This window comes from Prionailurus bengalensis, chromosome B4, assembly GCF_016509475.1.
Source record: "Prionailurus bengalensis isolate Pbe53 chromosome B4, Fcat_Pben_1.1_paternal_pri, whole genome shotgun sequence".
NCBI lineage: Eukaryota > Metazoa > Chordata > Mammalia > Carnivora > Felidae > Prionailurus > Prionailurus bengalensis.
Window position 1 is genome coordinate 128,064,791 of NC_057358.1, and position 20,803 is coordinate 128,085,593.

General features: G+C 48.2%; 1 protein-coding gene across 4 annotated transcripts in view; it reads right to left on the reverse strand.

The window, feature by feature from the left end:
- Positions 1-20,803, reverse strand: part of LARGE1 (LARGE xylosyl- and glucuronyltransferase 1) — a 542,381-nt gene that overhangs the window by 29,169 nt on the left and 492,409 nt on the right. For all 4 annotated transcript variants that reach the window (XM_043562453.1, XM_043562452.1, XM_043562454.1 and 1 more), the window contains 2 exons: positions 12,552-12,715; positions 1,937-2,215 (listed from right to left, as the gene is read on the reverse strand). In XM_043562453.1, coding sequence (XP_043418388.1) covers positions 1,937-2,215; positions 12,552-12,715 — 443 coding nt within the window. The remainder of the gene's footprint in view (positions 1-1,936; positions 2,216-12,551; positions 12,716-20,803) is intronic.

Here is a 20,803-nt window from a genome sequence, read left to right on the forward strand (position 1 = left end):
AACCACTGTCTGTTCCTGAGGGACTCCCAGAGCCTGCAGGCTGCAGTGGCTTCAGATCTACACGACTCAGGCGCTGAGAACACAGTCTGGCCACACGAGGGCACCCTGAGCCCACACACTGGGCTTCCAAGGCCCAGCTGGAGCAGAGCTGGAGGACAGATCCACTCCTGGAGCCCCAAAGCCCATGCTCTTCGGGAAGACACCTCCCATCCTCCCTGGCCGAGGGTTATGCTGCTCCAGGGTCGCAGACGCTGCTGGTGGAGACAGAGGGAGATTGGAAGGGGCTCCTCCTGTGCATAGGGGAGGGATTGAAGTTATGAAACCCCAAGATCACCCTGGAAGGAAGTCTGGTTCAGAAAAGTGGACAGAGAACACAGGCTGCCTTCCCTTGCTCCAGAGAGTAGGGTGCAGAGGGAGCTTAGATCACACCTGTGCTCTGGCTTCAGGACAAATGGCTGAAAGTGTTTTGGAAGAAGAGGCTTTTTTAACACTGGGAGCAACAGGGGCACCTGGGTGACTCAGTCGCTTAAGCATCTGACTCTTGATTTCAGCTCAGGTCATGAGTTCACGGTTCGTGAGATCAAGGCCCATGTCAGGCTCTGCACTGACAACAGGGAGCCTTGCTTGGGATTCTCTCTCTCTGTCCCACCTCCAGCTTGTGCGTGCTCTCTCTCTCTCAAACATTTCAAAAAAAAAAAAAAAGACTGATGGAGACAGTAAGAGAAAGACTGAGAGACAGAGGCAGACGGACACACACACACACACACACACACACACACACACACAGAGGGAGGGAGGGCAAGAGAGCAGGAGAGAAAGGATTCAGATCCTACCTGGTTTGGGTGCAGCCAGACATGTATGAAGCAGGGCGACTTGCCCACTTGGAATTTAACAGACACTGGTTCAAATTCTGGAGCAAGCTGGGGACTCTGCCCCTTTGAGCCTCATGGTTGCCCACAGTCTGAGGAGGGTAACCATGCCTGCCTTTTGGGTTTGATGTGAGGCTCCAGCGGGATAATTCATATGTGCAAACCACCTCTCATGGTACCTGGATCCAGGCAAACACTCACTGGGTAGCAGAGATATTTCGTGCTGACAAAAGCCAGCAATAAAGAATGAAAACAAAACAAAAGGCTTGACCACTTACATCTTGTGACTTTAGTTTTCTCACATGGGGACTTTAGGGCTGTATGAATTCAACAGTCCCTTTCAGTTCAGATTGGTTGTTATTTCATAATAAATGCCATTCCCCACACAGCCATCTATGCCTGACATGAGCCGAGGGCTCTCTCCAGCTGTTGGATGCCTGCCCCTCCACATGGGCAGAGCTTCTGGAAAGGGTCACTGGACAGTCAGAGAGGCAGCCAAGATGGAAATTCAGCACGTGGCTCTGGAGTCGGGCCGGCTGACCCCAGCTCCCGCAGTAGGTGTATAATCTTGTGCTAACAGCTCGCGATCTCAGCTGCACACACTCCCATTCGGAAAATAAAGATAATAATAGTCCCCAGCGCAGGGACTGCAGGGGGTGGGAATGAACTACTTGTCACGCACTCAGAACCGCGCTTGGCACTCAGCAAGCACTTCAATAAATGTTAGCCTTCACCATCACTCTGATCTGTTTTACAGAATAGGCAGTGATGTTTCTAGAATGGTTAGATGAAGGTCATCTGATCCAAAACTGGAAGAGGGACAACACGTTTTCGTAGCAGCTACAGAAAGAGCATTGGACTGGGAGCACAAGAGATGTTTCTGAGACCAAGCTCTGCCACTAACATTTCCGTATGCAAAGGGGGGTTCCAGCCTGCTCGTCAGGAAAATGAAGACGCTGGCTTGCCTGATGGCCCTTCCAAACCCGAGAGGACCATCTTTAAGAGGGAAGGATTGGACTAGCGCCTAGGGACCATCCTGGATGAGCTGATGTCCCCATGGTCCTCACCTGAGGTACTCATAGAGCCCGTACATGGGCAGGAAGTCGATGTCCGACAGGAACATGTAGGGTGTGCCGACGTGCTTCATGGCCACGTTGCGCAGCAGGTTCACGGGGTAGAACTGGCCCTCCTTGTACACGATGTGGTAGGCCACGTTGTGGCGGCTCATGAGCACCTCGGAGCCCTGTGCGTAGCGGAGGAACTGCTGGGCCTCGGCGTCCGACAGGTAGAGGGCCAGGCTGATGGGTCCCTCCCAGTGCTTGCAGATGGCCTCGAGCATCTGGAGCCTGGACGAGACAGGGAAGGTGAGCCACGGGGACCTGGTCCACGCACCATCCACCCAGCCTCCTGAGGGGGTGGGGGCAACTCCACCTCCACAGACACCTGGTCAACCAGCTCCTAATCCAAATCCCTGCTCTAACATTAATCACGGTGCAATGAGGGCAAATCCCCAAACCTCAGTTCCTTTATCTATAAAATGGCCATAAAGACACTTACCTTTCTGGTTCTTGTCTTTATCTGCTTCCAATTGAAGGTGTGATACTGACAGAGTCATATCCTACTATCAGCCTTCTCTTTTCAGACTCCTCTTTCCACAGGGGTGGGGATGATTATATTAAATGATATAAAGATCCCCTTCCAGCTCAAAACTCCGTTGCCTCTCCTCTCTCAGCAAAGATGTACAAGAGCCACACTGCTCTGTTAAAGCATTGACCAGCCATAGAAGATTTAGCCAAACTGGGGTCATAAGTTACAAGGAGCATTGAAACAGGGGTGATAACAACTATGATCACCGACTCATTAACTATGCACCAGACCCTTTCCAGAACTCCCTCAACAACCCTGTGCATGACCATCATTTCTCTGATGGAGAAACCGGGGAATCCAGATGTCCAGTCAGCTTGGATTCTTGGATGTGGACCAGACCCGTACAGATGGGTACTGGGACAGGGCCTTGGAGACAGTGAGAAGAAACAAATACTGGGAATGGAAAAACATGTGAATGCCAGGGACAAAAGTTTGCCTGGAGTTACGCTGTCTTCATTTGTCAGAGTCCTTATTGCCTCAGGGTCTGAGCCAATTTTGCGAGGCAACATGACAGGCACCAAGCCAAGGATTATGGGCAGGGAAGAAGAAAGCCCAGAGAAAAAACAAGAGGTGCTTCCAATGGAGAGGATTCTACAAAAACGAAGAGAAATCTATAAAGATTTTTTACCCCCCAAAGGCATTAGAAGTGCCTGGCAGATAGGATCTATGGTTAAGAGACAGCAATAGCCTATTTCAATTTTTTCTCTGCCCAGCAAGAGGTACATAATCAGCAGTCTCCTGGTCGGATGCCCACTTTATTCGGACAATTACCAGGAAATAGATTCCATGCATTTCCCTGCTTCTAAACAAAAGAAAACAGGCACACCTATCTTGTGTCAATGGCTTTCTCGATGGACTTTCAGTTTCCTCTTAGTAATTCTGTGAATTGCTATTGCCTGGAGTTGCTTCCTCTTTCATGACGGGGGATTAAGATATTCACTAGGATAAAATGCCCTCCATTTCTCATACTTTATACTTACTAATCAAATTGACCACAGCCAGTTTTCAAAGAGGGTCTGCATTCTCTACAATGCCTGATTTCCCTGAAATGTGCATTTGGCTTAAGCCACAGACCCTGTTCTCCGCTGGGCTCAGAGAACCTGAGATTTTGAATGATCCCACGTGCACCGCACTGTCGCTATCTGTGAAGCGGGGTGGGAACCGTGCATTTGGAAGGGACAGCTGTTTGTACAAATCCTTTGAGATCTGGGGAGTGAAGGGCAAGAATAATTTCTAACATGTGGAAGGAAGAGCTTGCTAGAGGGACAGCGATGTGGGAGGTGTGCGTGTCTGCTGGGAAGAGAGGTCAGTTCCTGTGGTGGAGTCCCCCACTGCCTGGGTTTTTGACTCTGAGCTTTCTGCGTGGGGAGCCAGCTCTGCCAAAGGTTTAGCATGAGAACAGAGACACAAATACTCCAGGTTCTCAGGTGCTGCTGATGTGGTATACATCACACCCACATGGGCTTTACTATAAAGAGTACAGCGAACAAAGAGTAACAATGACCCAGCCACTCCTTGCCTGTCCGCCACCAGCCCTAAGCTTTCCCACCTCTCCTGCCTCAAAACTAAGCTTTCTGGCAGGACCTGAGCAATAGTGGGAGACTGAGGTCTATCATAATGATACTACAGAAAATGTGATTGTGATACAATAAATCTCCACCATTTCTCTGCTGCTTCCAGTGTGCTGGCCACATTTTCAGTTACTGGCTTTTAACATTCACACTAATTCCATAAAGTTGAGATTCCTTTAAAAAAATTTTTAAGGTTTATTTAATGAGAGAGAGAGAGAGAGAGAGAGAGAGAGAGAGAGAATCCCAAGCAGGCACAGAGCCCAACTCAGGGCTTGAACTCACGAATCGTAAGATCATGATGTGAGCTGAAATCAAGAGTCAGCTGTTTAACCGACTGAACCGCCCAGGCGCCCCTAAAGCTGAGGTTCTAACCACTGTGTTACAGGTAAGGAGGCAAAGGACTTCTTTTAAGTCACGTAACTGCAAAGTGGGGAAGCTGGATTTACACCCAGGTCTGTCGGACTCCAGTGTGCAGAACACAGATGGTTATTCCATGCGGATGGCTGGTAGGCTGAAACAAATGTCCCCAAGCAGCTTCTCCTTGTTTCCCCAAACACAAATGTGTTCTTCCCCTGGTGTCAGCTTCTGTGCGTTCCTTCCTTCCTCCTCCTCCTCCTCCTCCTCCTCCTCCTCCTCCTCCTCAGTCTTGGGTCTGTCTCAAAGACCCCACCATTCTCTTGACCCTCCTCCTGGTTGCGTGTCCCACACCTGTTCCTTAGGGTCCCCCTGTGCAGCTCTTGTCCACACAAAGTTCTGTGCTGAGTCGCTCTTTGGTCTCTTACACTGGAAGATAAAGTCACAGCAAGGACAGGGGACGATGGAGAAAGGTTCAAGAGACAAAGGTTCATTCTGAAACTATGGAATTTTCAGTTTGGCAAGAATCATAGAGGTTTTCTTAGATTATGCCATCTTTATGATCAAAGAGCTCAGCCTCAGAGAGGGGCTTGGCTTGGCGAGCATGTAGTGAGCGAATGGAAGAGCTCGTTAGCGCTAGGACCCATGGTCCCGACTCTCTTGCCCCATGCTCTTCTCCACTTCCACCATTGCTTCATGTCTGGAAGGGGAGGGCAAAGGCTCAGGACAGGACAAAGAAATGGCGGGAAGGGCTAGATTGAGGCCAGGGCCACCCCAGGGAGTCCTACTGAGACAGGAAGCCTCGTGTGCTCTGTCTAGAATCAAAGGAGCAGGCAAGGAGACAGCCAGGTCAGAAACCTGTAAGACTGGGTTGGAAGGGACTCTAGAATGCCAGTTGGCCTCTGCTGACATGGGGAACTCACTCCCTACAAGACAGCCAATTTGGTTCACCAGAGCAAGGCAGGATGCATGGTGTGGCAGTGCAACCGTGGGTTCCGGAGTCAGAACTGGGTGGGAGTTCTGAGCTGTGTCAGTATCCCTGAGCAAGTCATGATGGTTCTTTTGAGCTTCCATTTCCACATGTGCACAGCGTGGACAGTGATAACCTCTGTAGATCACCAAAGGGCTACAAGTTATTCCTCTCTCTCAATCTACACCCTCGGCTAATACTCCCCACACCGATTCTGGGATAGCCACGTGACTTGCTTCCAACAGGACACAAACACAGGTGTTAAACCGTGCTTACATGGTGGGGCTTGGCCCTAGCTTTGTGACAACCACCATGGGACAAGCCTACTTACTACGCTTCTATGAGGCATCTGGCACAAAGCAAGGTACACAGCAGGTACTCAATATATGGCAGCTGTACTCTTCCTTAGGTTCTGTTTCTGCCTTTCAAACATGCACCCAGCCAACAGATATTTATTATCTATAATGTGCAGGTGAACGTGCTGGGCCCTGCGATGAACAAGAAAGACAAGGTTCCTGCGCTCCTGGAGCTTCTTTCCAGTGGAGGGAAAAGACAGAACAAACCAAAGTAGATTCTGAGGGAGCGAAGGGCTAAAGAAGGCAACCAAGACAGGAAACAGGATGGAGTAACTGTGATGGCTGGCCGGGGAAGGCCTGATGGGCACATGAATTTGAGACTTGGATAAGGAGAAGGTCCCAGCCTTGAGGAGTCAGGGCGAGAAGCTTTCCAAGGAAAGGGAGCAGCCTTTGGGATAACTGGGTATAGCATGTTCAAGCAAGAAGAGAGGGAAGATGGGTGAGTGAGGGACAGAAGGGCAGAAGACGCTGGGGCGTAGGCAGGTGCCAGGTTACGTGGGGCCTAGAGGCTGCTGTAATACTGTTCTGAATGTGGTGAGAAATCATCAGAGAGTTTTAAAGATGGTGACCTGATGTACAGACAGATCCCAGCTAATGATGGGCTGACTTGACAAATTTTCAACTTGGGGCTCCTGGGTGGCTCGGTCGGTCAAACGTCTGACTCTTGATTTCAGCTCAGGTCATGATCTCGCGGTTGGTAGGTTCGAGCCTGACATCAGGCTCTGTGCTGACCACGCGGAGTCTGCTTGCGATTCTCTCTCTGTCTCTGCCCCTCCTCAAAATACATAAACTTAGAACAATTGTTTAAAAAACAAAACAAAAAACAATTTTTAAACTTTATGATGGTGCATTCGGTAGAAACCATCCTTGGGGTTTAGAATTTGCATTTCCTCTCCGGGGTATCAACATGCAGTGTGATGCTCCCTCGTGATGCTGGGCAGCCGTGGCTGTGACACTCAGTCAGCTGCACAGTCACAAGGGTCAACAACTGATACACGGACAACCAATCTGTACCCAGACAGCCATTCTGCTTCTCACTTTTGGTACACTATTCCAAAAATTGCATGAGACATCCGACATTTTATTATAAAATAGGCTGTGTGTGAGATGGTTTTGCCCAACTGCAGGCCAAGGTAAGCATTCTGAACACATTTAAGGTTGGCGAGGTTAAGCTAGGATGTGTGGTAGGTTAAGTGTATTAAATGCATGTTTGACTTACGATCTTTTCAGCTTATGATGGGTTTACTGAGCTATAGCCCCAGCCACTGGACGTTAAGGAAGATCTGTATTAGAAGATCACTCTGGCTGTTACATGGAGAAGGGATTACCTTCCACTCTCTAGAACGATGCTTTTCAAACTTAAGCATGTTCAAGATGACCTGGGAGGTTTATTACAACACAGATTCCTGGGCCCCACTCTAGAGGTTGCTGTTGGCTAGGTCTGGGTGGGGCCAAGAATTTGTCTCTCTAACAGGCTCCTGGGTGATCTAAAGCAGGGCCCCCTTCACCTCAGCTAACATCCCTTCCTCCACTCACAGAAGCCAGAGAAGACCCATCAACCACAGGATTCCCTGGAGCTATATTCAGTATGTCAATAACTTTGTCAAAGGAACACGAAAAAGCAAGCTCTCCTGGCCAGGTGGCAAGGATGCTGTGACCAGAATCCCTCCTATCGACCGTTCTCATGTGCTGCTAGGACGGGAGGGACGTCTCCCGTGTGCTGGGAGAGAGCAAATCTGCCGGTTTCATAGCTGTGGCAGGCGACATTCATTCTTTCTGAACGGAATTCTAGAGGGAGCCGGACACGGGAGCCTGTGTGCCGGCTCCCCTAATTCATTGTGGCGTTCACGTAGGGCCTACTTCTGACTCAAAGGTTTACAAACACACCCGGAATGTTTCTTCAATTAAGAATCAATCCAACAGGCACCAGTCAGCCTGCTGCATCATAATTGGATGTGTAGGATGAAGCGGAAGGAGGAATTCCTACCGTCTCCATCGGCTTGTGGTACTGCTCTATAATTTTTTATTATGTCCCGCTAAGCATCTCTCATTAGGGTGTGGAACTCCTTGGGCTCTCTGGGGTATTGTTAGGATGGCAACACTTGTCACAACACATTAGAGGAGGGGATCATGCACCTGCTATGCCGAGGGATGTGCGTGCTTTGAAGGGAAGGTCTCTGTGGTCAGTGTTTGTGGCAGATGCGAGAGGGGCCAGGGTTTTCTTTTCAGAGGGCTGGGAGAGGGGGGCCTGCCGGGGTCCTGCGGCCCCAGCTGGGAGGATGCTTCCAGCCAGCACTAGCAGGAGCAGTTCTGTTTTGCCTGGATCCTTTTATTGATGGCAACTGCATACAGAAGGATGGCTGTGGGGTGTTAATCACTTAAACAATTTTCTAGTTGTCTATAAATTCCAGATCGCGAATTCCATAGCTAGCATAGAGGTTAAAAAAAAAAAAAAACCTAAGGAAAGGGAAACTAGCATTTGTTGTAGACCTACATCTCACTGAGCACTCCAGAGCCTCTTATTTCAGAACACCTGACACCACTCTGTGACCCTGACAGTATTGTCCACTTCACAGATAAGTAAGATGAGGCTCAAAAAGCCTAAGTAACTTGCCCAAGTTCATACAGCTAGTAAGTGGTGCAAATGGGCTTTGAACCCAGATGTTTCTTTTTGTTGTTCCCACATCACTTCACCTCTCCTAAATACATACCATGTGCAAATGCTGTGGTCAGGGTTTTGAGATCTGTAAGCATTTATTGAAGGCAAATATATGCCAAGGGCTTTCACAGACAGTCTCTCATTTAATCCTAATTGGGACCCTATGAGGCAAATATTTTTTTTAACTCTTTTTATAGGAGAAAGATAACCAAAGTGCAAGTGGTGATCTTGCACAAGATCACCAGCTGAAGATTAATGGAGTTGGTGGGATTTGAACCCAGAGCTCTTTGTGAGACGAGTGTCCTTTTGTGCATTACCACAAATATTAAGATTTTGGCCAACGGTGCTATCAAATGATAAGGAGCCTCTGACCACACACCAGGGCTAAGTCCTGGGTATGTACTATCTCACCTGATCATTACGACAACCTTAGATGGGAGCTACTGTCATTAGCATTCCCAGATTACAGATGAGGAAACCAAGGCTTAAGAGGTGATTTATTCAGGGGCAACTGGGTGGCTCAGTCGGCTGAGCGTCCGACTTCGGCTCAGGTCATGATCTCGCGGTCCGTGAGTTCGAGCCTCGCATAGGACTCTGTGCTGACAGCTCAGAGCCTGGAACCTGCTTCAGATTCTGTGTCTCCGCCTGTCTCTGCGACTTTCCCGCTCACACTCTGTCTCTCTTAAAAATAAATAAAACATTAAAAAAAAAAAAAGAGGTGATTTGTTCAAGGGTCAAAGTCAAGAAGTGGCAGTACCACCAAGACCTCACAGTGTCTGATTCCTGAGACCAAATTATTCAAGGTCAGACCACTTTATTCAGGATTAGAAAGGATGCCAGATTTACCTCTTTCATTTTCTCCTGAGTTTGGAGGTACCAGATAGCTACCAATCTTGATTCAGCATACTTTGTTGATAAACTGAATGTATTAACAGGAGGCATGAATTGGACCAAGGAAAACCAGGGATGGTCTGAGAGCTGAGAACCTGGAATTGTCTGAAACTCACTCACCTGGGCAGATTACAGTTTTTGAGCTTCAGGGAACCCATCTGAGGGGCCTGACGTGTGTTTATGCTGCCTGAAGAATATAGAAGGCCAATCTCAAACATCATTCAGCATGAATATTAAGGATTAGATTTTATTTTCATTTTAAATGGCATAGAGGAAAAGGAAAAAGAAATGAGGAGACTGGAATGGCCAGGTCACTCACTAAAGCGCTGCCTGGTGAGGGGAGAGCGTGCATACCCCAACCGAAGGCTGGGTGAGGAGCTCAAGGGACAGAGAAGTTTAGGGGTGACTCTGGGGCTCAGGTCTTGGTCAGGCCCTTATGGAGCCTCACAGGGAGCTTGGCAGGGTTGAGCAGGGGCAGGGGGCACCGGCCCTGGCATCCCCAGCCCCCTCTGTAATCCTACCTGGCCATGTTCATCTGATCTCCTCTTCCTCACCAACCCCCGAAACTCTAACCACACTCGAGCCTGTGTGTTCCCCATGGGCCTGGGGTCCTCTTTGTCCCATGAATACGCTTAGCTCCACCTCGGGAAACCTCCTTCTTTCCCTGTGCGCTTTCTCCTGCCCACCTACTCAGCCTCCAGCTCAATGTAGGCAACACCTCCCTTTGGACGCACTCCCTGTCTCTTCTTTCCTCTGCCCCCAGGCTGGGATGGGGGCTCCTCTCATAGCATCTTCTCTATAGTGAGAATTCTAAGGATGAATTCTAAGCTGGGCTCCCCAACTCCTGCCCCCCTGACATACAGACCTGTATAACCTTCTCCCTTGAGTGTGAGCCAAACCCAGGGAAAAGGATGGAATATTGTTCCCATGGATTACGTGATATAACAGACTGCAGAGTCTCCTGCTGGCTTGGAAGACGTAAGCTGCCAGGCTGTGAGAAAACCACAAGGCTAAGACCTAGGGGTGGCCTTTTATTGCTCAGAAGGACCTCAACCCAAAAGCCAGCAAGGAAACGGGGACCTCAGTCCTAGCACTGAGTTCTGCCAAAAGCCAAATGAGCTGGGAAGTGGACCCAGACTCCCATGAGATCACAGCCCCAGCCAACACCTGGACTGCAGTCCTGAGAGCCAAATAGGGGACCCTGCCAGCCCGCATCCAGAGTCCTGATCTCCCAAACTGGAAGATACTAAGTATCTGTTTAAGCTGCTCCATCTGTGGTTGTTTGTTCTACAACAACAGATAACACACACACCGTCTGAGCCATGAATACGCTATACACTCCTTGAAGGCAAACATGGGGTCTTCTCATAAATATCCCCAGCTTCACGAAAGCCTGGTACAACACAGGAGTAGATGCCGACACAGTATTTGCTGAGTGGTCACACGAGTTTTGGAGATTAGGAAACTGAGGCCATAGGAAGGGAAAATCTTGCTTGAGGGTCACATGGTAGGTCAGGACAGAGCTGGTACAAGGACCTCTGTGCTCTCCTCTTGAGTCCCAGTTCATCTCTACCTGCCACCTGTTATGCTCAGCAAGTTCTGTGTATTTCTGCACAGGAGCCCTGAGCCTGTGCATCTCCAGGAAACACCCAACCAATGGAGCCACTTAATTCCGCAAGCAAGCATTCGCCAACACACAGTGGCACTCCCACAGTGAGGAGCCTGCTTCCATAAGCCACACTGAACTCGACTCATTCCAGATGTCTCTCGATGCCAGGTTCCGCTCACTCACTCCTTGGACTATGTGTGAACCTTCTCGTGTCTGAGTGCTTACCCCTTCATTGGCTTGTACAGTCTTCAATCAGTCCCAACTAATAACAACTGACATTTATTGAACACCTAACAAGTGTGCCAAGTACTGTTTTAACTCCTTTAATCCTGAAAACAGGCATTAACTCCTTTAATACTGAAAACAACCTCATGGAATCTCATCCATAGGCTGGACAGGCATCTCCAAGGTGACTCAAAGACAGAGTGAGCCAATCAAATTCCCTTCCCAACTGTGGGAGGTGAGGGGGAACGATATGAAGGAGGCTGGGGCTAGGGAGCCACTGTGGGCCATGTGTAAATCAAAGAGAAAGCCAATCACTCAAGGTGGGAAGGAGACACATAGGACACCCAGGCAAAGAAAAGTATAGCCTTGAATGCGTGACCTCAGGACTTTGAACCCATATACCTCCTGGCAGCCAGAGAGAGAGATTTTCAAAAACCTAACCTGGATCATATAACTTGGTACAAATGTCTTCACTAAGTTCTCACCACCCTTAGGATAAAATCTGAATATTTTGTGAGTTTCTAATGCTCTATAATCTTACTCTCGTGCCACTTTCCTGCTAGGCTTCAGCCACTGCTCTTCTATCACGTTTTTGAATGTTGCCAGACCCTTCTCACCACAGGGCCTTTACACTCGCTATTTTATCCACCTGGAAACGTTTTTCTTTCAGCAACCCACATACCTGCCTCCTTTTCTCATCCTTTAGATCCCTGCAGAAATGTCCCGTCCTTATAAAGGTTTCCCCTGACCACACCACCTAAAGAAGGTCCCTCTCTTATCATAGTTATTATCAATCTCTTTTCCTTCCAAGCACGTATCACAATTATAATCATTTTACTCAACCATTTGTTGCTATTTATAACACTATCCCCACATTCTCAACCCTGGCTGCACATCTCAAACTTAAAACAATGCAAGGTCTCTACCACACAAATATTCTTACTTAAATGGTGTGCAACAGAGCTTGAAGGTGAATTTAAGAGCTCCCCACATGATTCAATTTGTCCCCAGCCAAGGTTGAGAATGAGTGCATTAGAGTGTAAGCCACATAAGGGTGGAATCACGTCAGTACTTCCTGATAAGGGGTTGATGGATGTTTGCTGCATCAATCCACTAAGGAAAAGAAACAGCAATTGCTTTCCAGCAGTGATAGTGGTTCCAGAATATGTGTTTCCCTATAACACACCCCTTCTTCCTTGAGATAGTCTGAGTAGAGCCCTGTTCTTACTCTATCCTCAAAACTACCACCCTCACTGGAAGACAAGAGCCCTTGGGTTTCAGGGCTGGAGAGGGCTGTGACCTGAGCCTAAGCCTGTGAAGCCATCTCTCCCTTCTCCATATGACTGGGTATAGAGCTGCAGGGAGGGCCCTGTGGGGGAAGGCAGGGCCCATCTGCATACCTGTCCATGGAGAGCTGAGCGACCAGGGTGACATCCGTGTTGTCTGAAGCGGGCTCATACTCATAGTGTAAGAAGTACAGGTGGGTTCGGTGGACAGTGAATCGTTCTCGCCGGAACTCATAACACAGGTCATCCTCATCCAGCTCAGAGAGCTGCTTCTGGAGCTGAAAGATAGAAGAAAGGGGTATGGGACCAGGAAGGGAAGCCCCAAGGAGCCAGGAGCCTGCCCTTGCCTGAGGTGGTTACTCATTAGACATTGTTGATGGGTCACACATAGAAAGACAGGATCACTGTTTTTAGTTTCCTTGGCAATTTAATTTTATAAAGGCCATGATGAAGAAATGAAGGCCATGAAGATCTCACGATCTGAGAAACAAGCCTCTCTCAGCTGAGAATGATGGTGGTTATCATCAACAAACATATAAGCAGCCACAAACTTCTTATAAACGGAAAAATGTTTTGGTAGATGACCTAGTACAACAATTTCAGATAATAGGGCAGAATGTACTGAAATCCAAATGCAGCAGTGACTTTGTGTGAGCTGATGCTTTTCTCCCGCCTAGAGCTCTATACCAGCTATTGTGAGAGAAAAGCAAAACCAACCCCCAAACAAAATTTAAAAATCTGTTTCTTTCAATCTATCCAAGTTTAATCAGAGTCTTGGCATCCACTCTTCTTTCTTCTTTCTAACTCTCAGGAAGTCGTGCTCTCTTAATCTGCCTGTAGAAGTTCTTAGCTCTACTTGCCTTCCAAATCCAGCATGTAAGAGCAGGCTGACCTGCCAATAGGGAACCAAAGACTTAGCATCTAACATTGATAGATGCAGACGCACAATATCCAGATTTGTCTGAGGATGCACAATTGCCTGACACACAACCATGTCATGCCAATCCCACCATGTCCCTCCCAGGCAAGGGTGACTGTGTCTACTTCACTGACAAAGATTTACAATGAAAAGTAAAAGAACTTCAGCAGGGATAGAAATTAGATCAGTGGACGTGTGGGGGCAGAGTAGATGGACTGGGCAGAAGCGGGAGAGAAGCTTTTTGGGGGATGGAAATGGAGGACACTTTGTCTGTGAGACCCTAGCTGGCCCTGCCAGGTAGAGCTGGGTCCACTTCTCTGTGCCCCAAGAGCACTTGATTCATAACTCTGCTAAAGCACTCATTAGTTTGAACCGAAATTAATCAAGGGTAACTTCCGTGGCGCCATGGTGACACTTTACCATTGCCCTTAGCACTGTGCCCATTGCATGACAGGTGCTTAATATTCATGGGCTGCACACATGAGAAATGTTTGCTGCACATACACTGTAATCATTGTGCATTAAGGCCTATCCTTCTAATTTTCCTTCCATATCCTCTAATGCTATACATAGAAGGTGATCCTTCTTAAGCCCTTTATTTGCTCCTATATTTGCAGTTCAAGGGTCTGTAATGGCTGAAAACGTTTTGGACAGCAAACAAGCATGCACCAGGCTCTCTGCAAGGTGGTGGGTGCATGCGATCCCTTGGAGCCCTCCAATGAAGCATGTACAGCCTCATCTGACAGATGAAAAGCAGTTTCGAGATCTTGAGGTCATTCAGGGAGGCCGAACCTGGGTCTTCCACCAAGCTGCCTCTCCGGGAAGGATACTCACTCAGCCTTGGGTCAAGAAGCAGATGCAGCACAGTGGCCGAGGCTACTGGTTCTATCCCACTCCCGCCTCTACAATCTTGGGTGAGCTGCTTAACCCTTCTGAGCTTCCACTTCCTCAACTGTAAAATGGGGTTGATAATAGTAACTACCCCAGGGGGCTGTAGGAGGACTCCAAGAGATCCTGCATATGCAGAGTACAGTGTTTGGAGGGAAGTAAAGACACAGCCAACGCTGTCTATTACCAAGGTTGTTATCACAGTTAGGAAAGGGAGACACGTGGGTGGATGCTTTCCATCCTCAACCACCACCTGAAGGAGACAGTACAGGGAGGGCAGGGGAGGCAGGGGCTGGGTGAGCCTGGATAGCACTTCTGTCTCATGCGTGTCAAACACAGTCCCTACCTCCTCCTCCTTGAGGAACCCAAATATACCTAGAAACCACAGTGTCACCCCCCAAGAGGAAACTTAACCAATTCATATCCTCCTCCTCTCCCACCCACACTGCAAAAGAACACAAGCAATTATTCCCTTTCAGAGAATATACATCTGCAAAGTTCTTTGCAAAAGTAGGGTTGTTTGAGGCGGGGGTGGGGGTTGATTTATGTGGTGTTTTTTAATGTGTTGACAGGAGTGCATGGCTTCCGGTTCAGTGAAGACAGGTGTGGGGTCGCATGTGAGGATAGGTGTGGACATGCGTGTAAGGGTGGCCACACACGTGTGCATGGAGAAAAGCGTCTTTGATGAGCTTTAAAAAGAGAAGGTTATTTTGATCATGTGAGAAAGGAAATTAGTGGGCAGAACATAAGAAATGCATGGGTGTATAGGGGTTTCTCTTTACCTATGCAGGCACATACCCTTGAGTTAGGGGCAAAAACCATCCCAAGGTAAATGGCTCCTCCAGGCAGGGGCTGTAGCCCATTCATCTCTGAATTTCCTGTACCTAGAACATCTAGAGCATCCTGAATGTTCACCAAGTCTCTACTAGATGTACTCATAGCCATGTACTCAGGTTAAAAAAGGGAACAGTGACCAGTGACGCTCCCAGAACTCTCAAAGCATGGTCTGACCAAGTTGGGAGGGTCTACCAATAGTCCTGAGGGATAAGTAGCCTCTATGAACTTCATAGTAACAACAATGTGGTCCAGTGGCATCCATCCCTAGGTCACCTGTGGCTTAAGGGGTAGGGTCTAGGGAATACTGTTGCCTTCCTTGAGCTTTAATGTTCTATTCATTATCAACATGGTGTTCTGTACCTTTGCTCAGCTAACAGGAGTGAAACACCTGCTCTGGGCCAGGTGCGGTGCTAAATGTTTTCAGGTGGATTGTTTTATTAATTTAATCCTTTAGCACACATCCGTTTTACCAAGGAGGAAACTGAGGCTCAGAGGGTTTCAGTTATCTGCCAGTTACACAGCTAAGGAGCAGTCCAGACTGAGAATCCAGTCTTCAGACCTCACACCAGGGACATCTTCGCAGTGTGGTGACTCCTCTTCCAGGGGATAGATACAAGGATCAAGGGAAATGGTGGAAGACACAATCCTCCATGAAAAAGCAGGCCACAAAAATGTGTATGCAGTATGATCCCAATACAGCAAAAAGACAAAAAGCCACACAGAAAACAGACAAAAGGGAACACATTACAATGTTAACTAAAGCTTTTCTCTCGACTGGTGGATTCACAGATGAATTTTATTAGCTTCTTTATACTTTTCTGTATTTAACAAATTCCCTGCAATTTTCTCAAAGGAACTAATGCATGTAAAAGTGCTTTATAAACTGTAAAGTGCTACACAAAACCTAAGCAATGTTATTATGATTCCATTATGTACCTTTCCAAATTCTAATCTAGGAATTCTTAGTGCTGACTGCATGGTTGATGTTATCTCAAGGGGAAGACTGGAACAGCTTAAAAACTGCTTAAAACTACCTCTTTTTCACCCAGGGTAGGTGTAATTTCTCCAGGGAGATGCTGGGCTGGAGGGAGGGCTTTCATTAACAGGGCCTGCATGCGCCCGCACTCCGTATTCTGGCCACGGGGGAAGGAGCAGGGGGCTCCTGACAAGCAAGTCACAGAAACAAAAGACAGATTTCTCCTGAGATAAAATGCATTTGCTAAATTGCTTCTTTGGGCAGCCAGCTGAGGCACAGGGAGATTTGGACTCAAGGGAAAATGGCCCTTTAAGCACTTTGCATTTATTTCTTCCCATCCTTAAAGACAGTGGCCTGGATTGACCTCTGAGCTGTCAGAGATGACGGCTGGTCATTCCTGAGGATTCAGAGGGGTTGCAAGTGTGTCCATGGCTCTGGCCTAATGGCCTTCTGTTCAAAGTCAGGCAAAACTACAGAGAGAGGTTATGGGGATAACCAGAAACTGAGACCTAATCTCTCTGACATCCATTTTCTATGTGACCTTGACCAAGTCATTTCCCCGATTCATAAGACCAAGAGTTTGGGCTTCATAAAAGAGCTCTCAAGGATCAAATGCTCACTAGGGTCAGCAAACGTGCTGGGAGCTTTGCAGACACTTTCTCTTTTAATACTCACACAGACTCCATGGGTTAGGGACAGCTATCTGCCTGTTTACAGATGAAAGCATTCATCATCTGAAGGGTATAGCCACTTGTTCAAGGTCACACAGTGAGTGGACGGAGCTGGGATATTATCTCCAGGTGTACTTCCTTTGAGTCCTTGTAAGTAATCAAGTCACTACAATACCTTGTTAATCAATCTCTGGGACTCTTTCTAGTTCTAATGCTAGATAGTTCTGTGACTATAGGAGACTGAACACATGTATTCCCCACAGTGGCAGAGACCTTCTGCATTCATCAATATTCATGTTCTCTTCTCTTCCTGGGTGCACAACCAGGCTGTGTTCCCAACCTTCCTGCAGGTAAGCTAACTGCATGGCAAAGTCTGGTCAGTGGAATGTGGGCAGGTTCTGGCTACTCTGGGCACCACTTTCAAGGCTAACTTATGCACCTCTGTCAGAGAGAGCAAGGGCATCCAGTAGAGTTCAAAGCTCCACGGAAGGAAGAGCCACAAGATGGAAGGAGTCTGGGTCCCTAAACCTGGAAAAAACACACCGGCCAATCAAAAACATCCATTTGGACTTTCGTGAGTAATAAACAGCTAGCATGCTGAACCCATTTTACAATTGCTTGTGTTACTTTAACTAACAAGCCTACTTGCCTCTTCTAGCCACTGAGTGATGAAGACAGAATCCAACAGACCAAGTAAGAAGTCTATTCCTTCTTAGGACACTTCTCTTTCGGATGCCTTGGCAGCACAGGTGGATACCTGGTGGGTAAAATAACACTCCAGAATGTTGCTTTATACTTTCAACTTACTTTCGGTATTCTATGGCCTCGACACCCATGGCCTTATGTGTTCCTCTCCATCTCTGAATGAGACAGGCGGGGCTGCCCTATTGCCCTCAGGTGACTGATGAGGAAACCAGGGCCCCAGAGATTTGCTCCGAGAAGTTGGGCTCTAACGCACGTCTCCTGAAACCTACCTCAAGGCTCTTCCCTGTGGTTTTCCGTGAAGCAATTAGGCTTTACTAAACCACACAGGCAGGTAGAGAAAGATTACTAGCTCACACTGGCTGCCTGCAGTGTGTATTAATCAACGAAGTTCCAGGAACTCAAAACATCTACTAAGGAAAAAAACCCATGCGCCACTTTCCTGTTTTTGTGGGATGGGAAAGGCATGGGTTTAGGTCTATTCAGGGAGTCTTCCCAGAACTCAGGCTCTGAGGAGAATAATGAGGAAAAGGCCTGGTCTCCTCCCACCCAGGTTATCAGTATTAATTCATATGTGACACACACAATGAATAGGCGCTTATTATGCGCCAAGCTGTGTGCTAGGAACGGGGAATGAACCCATTTCTACATCTAAACTGTTCATAGGGTCTGGGTGGGGAAATAAATGAGCAAGTTAGCAATTACAATGCTGTGTATCCAAAATACCAACAAAACCTAGTGTGTGTGTGTGTGTGGGGGGGTGGGCATGTGCTGTGTGCCACGCTGCCCAAAGTTCCTCAGCTCTCTTATATTTAGTTCTCACTGAGCCTATCAGGCAGCACTAGTTACGATGCCCATTTAACAGAAGGGAAAACTGAGGCACAAAGAGTTAAAGTAAATGGCCTGAAATCTCATATTTAGTATTCCTAAGATTTTACATGCGGCAACCCTGCTCCAGAGCTGCCCTATTAGGTACGGCACCAGGAGCTGGCCAGTGGAGAAAAAGTCCAGGAGAAGAAGGCAGGGAGCTGCTGCAAAAGCACACGAGGGGAGGGGCACCTGAGCGGCTTACTCAGTTAAGCAGCCGACTTCGGCTCAGGTCATGATCTCATGGCTTGTGGGTTCGAGCCCTGCGTCGGGCTCTGTGCTGACGGCTCAGAGCCTGGAGCCTCTTTGGATTCTTAGTCTCTGTGTCTCCCTCTCTCTCTGCCCCTCCCCTGCTTACATTCTGTCTCTCTTTCTCTCAAAAAGAAATACACATGGAAAAAAAAAAAGCCCATGAAGGGAGAGCACCTGGCACATTGGGACAGATTCCAGCCAGAGCCTTGGGGCGGGAAGGAGGGATGCGTGCACGCTGGAGCTGGACGGAAACAAAGCAGATAGGCCACCATGGCGTGCCTAGCACCCAGACACATTCCCTGAGCACCAGGACCCCGTGGCTCCTCCTCTTCTCCCTGCCCCCGCCTCCCAGGCAAACACTGTGATCCTTCCGGGCTCCTCCAGAAAGGAATATGCCCGTGGAGGGCCACCAGAGGCTGGCCTTGGGCAGCCTGTCTTAGGGCCCTGGTGCCATCCACCCAAGGGCTCTTCTGCCCACCGCGTGAGCAAAGAGCTGGTGACATGCAGCTCGCACGTGAGGGCAATAATGCATTCTGGTTTTTCCTCTGGGGTTTCTCTGGGATACAGCTGTTTCCAGAGCCATCTGTTCCCTGGCCCTGCCGCGCAGACGGATGCTGTAAAGTGTTTATAGAATCCACTTATATATGTCTTATTTTTAACTTCTAATTGAGCCACGGTGATGCTGTGGTCTTTTCTTTTTGGTGGGCTTGGTATGAGGGAACGTGGCCCACACAGGCAGACTGCCACCCTCGTAGGATGAAGGCGTTGAGTCTGGAAGCCGTCCTTTCAGAGGCGAGGGGGCGCTCTCAGAGCAGCTGGAAGGGAAGGTGTCAGGACAAGCTTTCTGGCCAGCGCGCCGAACCTGGCCTCCTGTGGATGTGCAGCAGTCCACACACCTTAAACCCATCAACCCGCACAACAGCCTGAGTTGGGCTTATTTATTATGGACCATTCTACAGGTGAGACCATTGAGGCCGTGGGAGGTGAGAGTTATACCTAAAGCCCCATATCTATCTAGTCTTCAGGCCAGTTGTTCTGATTTCGAGCACAGGGGTCCTTCCAGTACACCACAGGTGCTTCCAGAGAAGGACTTATAATAGCTCATGTGTTTGCCAAAATTTACTGAACACATACCAGGTGCCAGGGGGTCATTTATGGGCATGAAGATACACTGATGAATGAAACAGACAAAAATCCTTGCAGTCACAGAGCTTCCTGTCTAGCGGGGAGAGACATAATCAACAAAATAAAAAAGTCAAGATTATAATATATCTAGTGGTGAGAAGTGCTGTGGGGAAAAATAAAGGCAGGAGCCCTGGGAGACAGGGATGCTGGGGTAGAGGGCAGGTACTACACTTGTAGATCGGGGAGTGTTTTAAATACTTGTAGAAGGGCCACTCAGCTGTGGGTCAAGCTGCATACAGGTTCCAGCGCTGCCATCAACCTGTTGCATGATTTGATTCCTCGGACCCGCTACCTCCTTCTCCAGAAATGGAGACAGTAACTACCTTGCAGGGTTCGCCTAAGAGTAAGAAGTGGTGATAAGTAAAAACCATGAGGACAGTCACCGAATAACCTGCAGTTCTCATTATGTTCATTTTCTATACAGAGCTGAGCTCCATCCACATGGGAATCACGGCCCCAGTTCATCACTCCTGAGTAAGACAGACCTGGTTTCCAATCATGGCCCCACCACTTAGGAGCTGTTTGACTTTGAGCAAGTAACTCATCCCTTCTGAGCTTTGCTTTCCTTATCTGTGAAATGTGACTCATAAAGCCTACCTCCCTCGACTGCAGTGAAGATTAAAGCTGCATTTCCCTTTCTGCAGGAAACCCCCAATTGGCAGAGGCTGCTAGAAAAAGCAGATAAAAGTCTTGAAGCCACACAGAGAGCTGTCCCCATTTAGGAGACACTAGAGTGACTAATGCCTGGCACAGGGAGACTCAACAGGCTCCAGCATCTCTTATGTCATCACTTGGAGACCGGTGCTGGTTTCCTAAAGTGCTGTCCTGGCGAGGATGCTGGGGATGGGGCTGAGCCCAAGTACAAAGAGAGGGGTCATTGATTAGTGATGTCTGCTGTGGACATGTGCTAAGGAAGCTCCAAGTCTGCAATGTCCATTGACTTACAATTCCACATAAAGGTGAAAACTCATCAGTGTCCAGTTTTTTGTTGTTTTTTCTTTTTTTTTTGGCACATTATGGATGTTTGCTATGTTTCATAATTTAACTTCTCACACAATAATGTGTGATT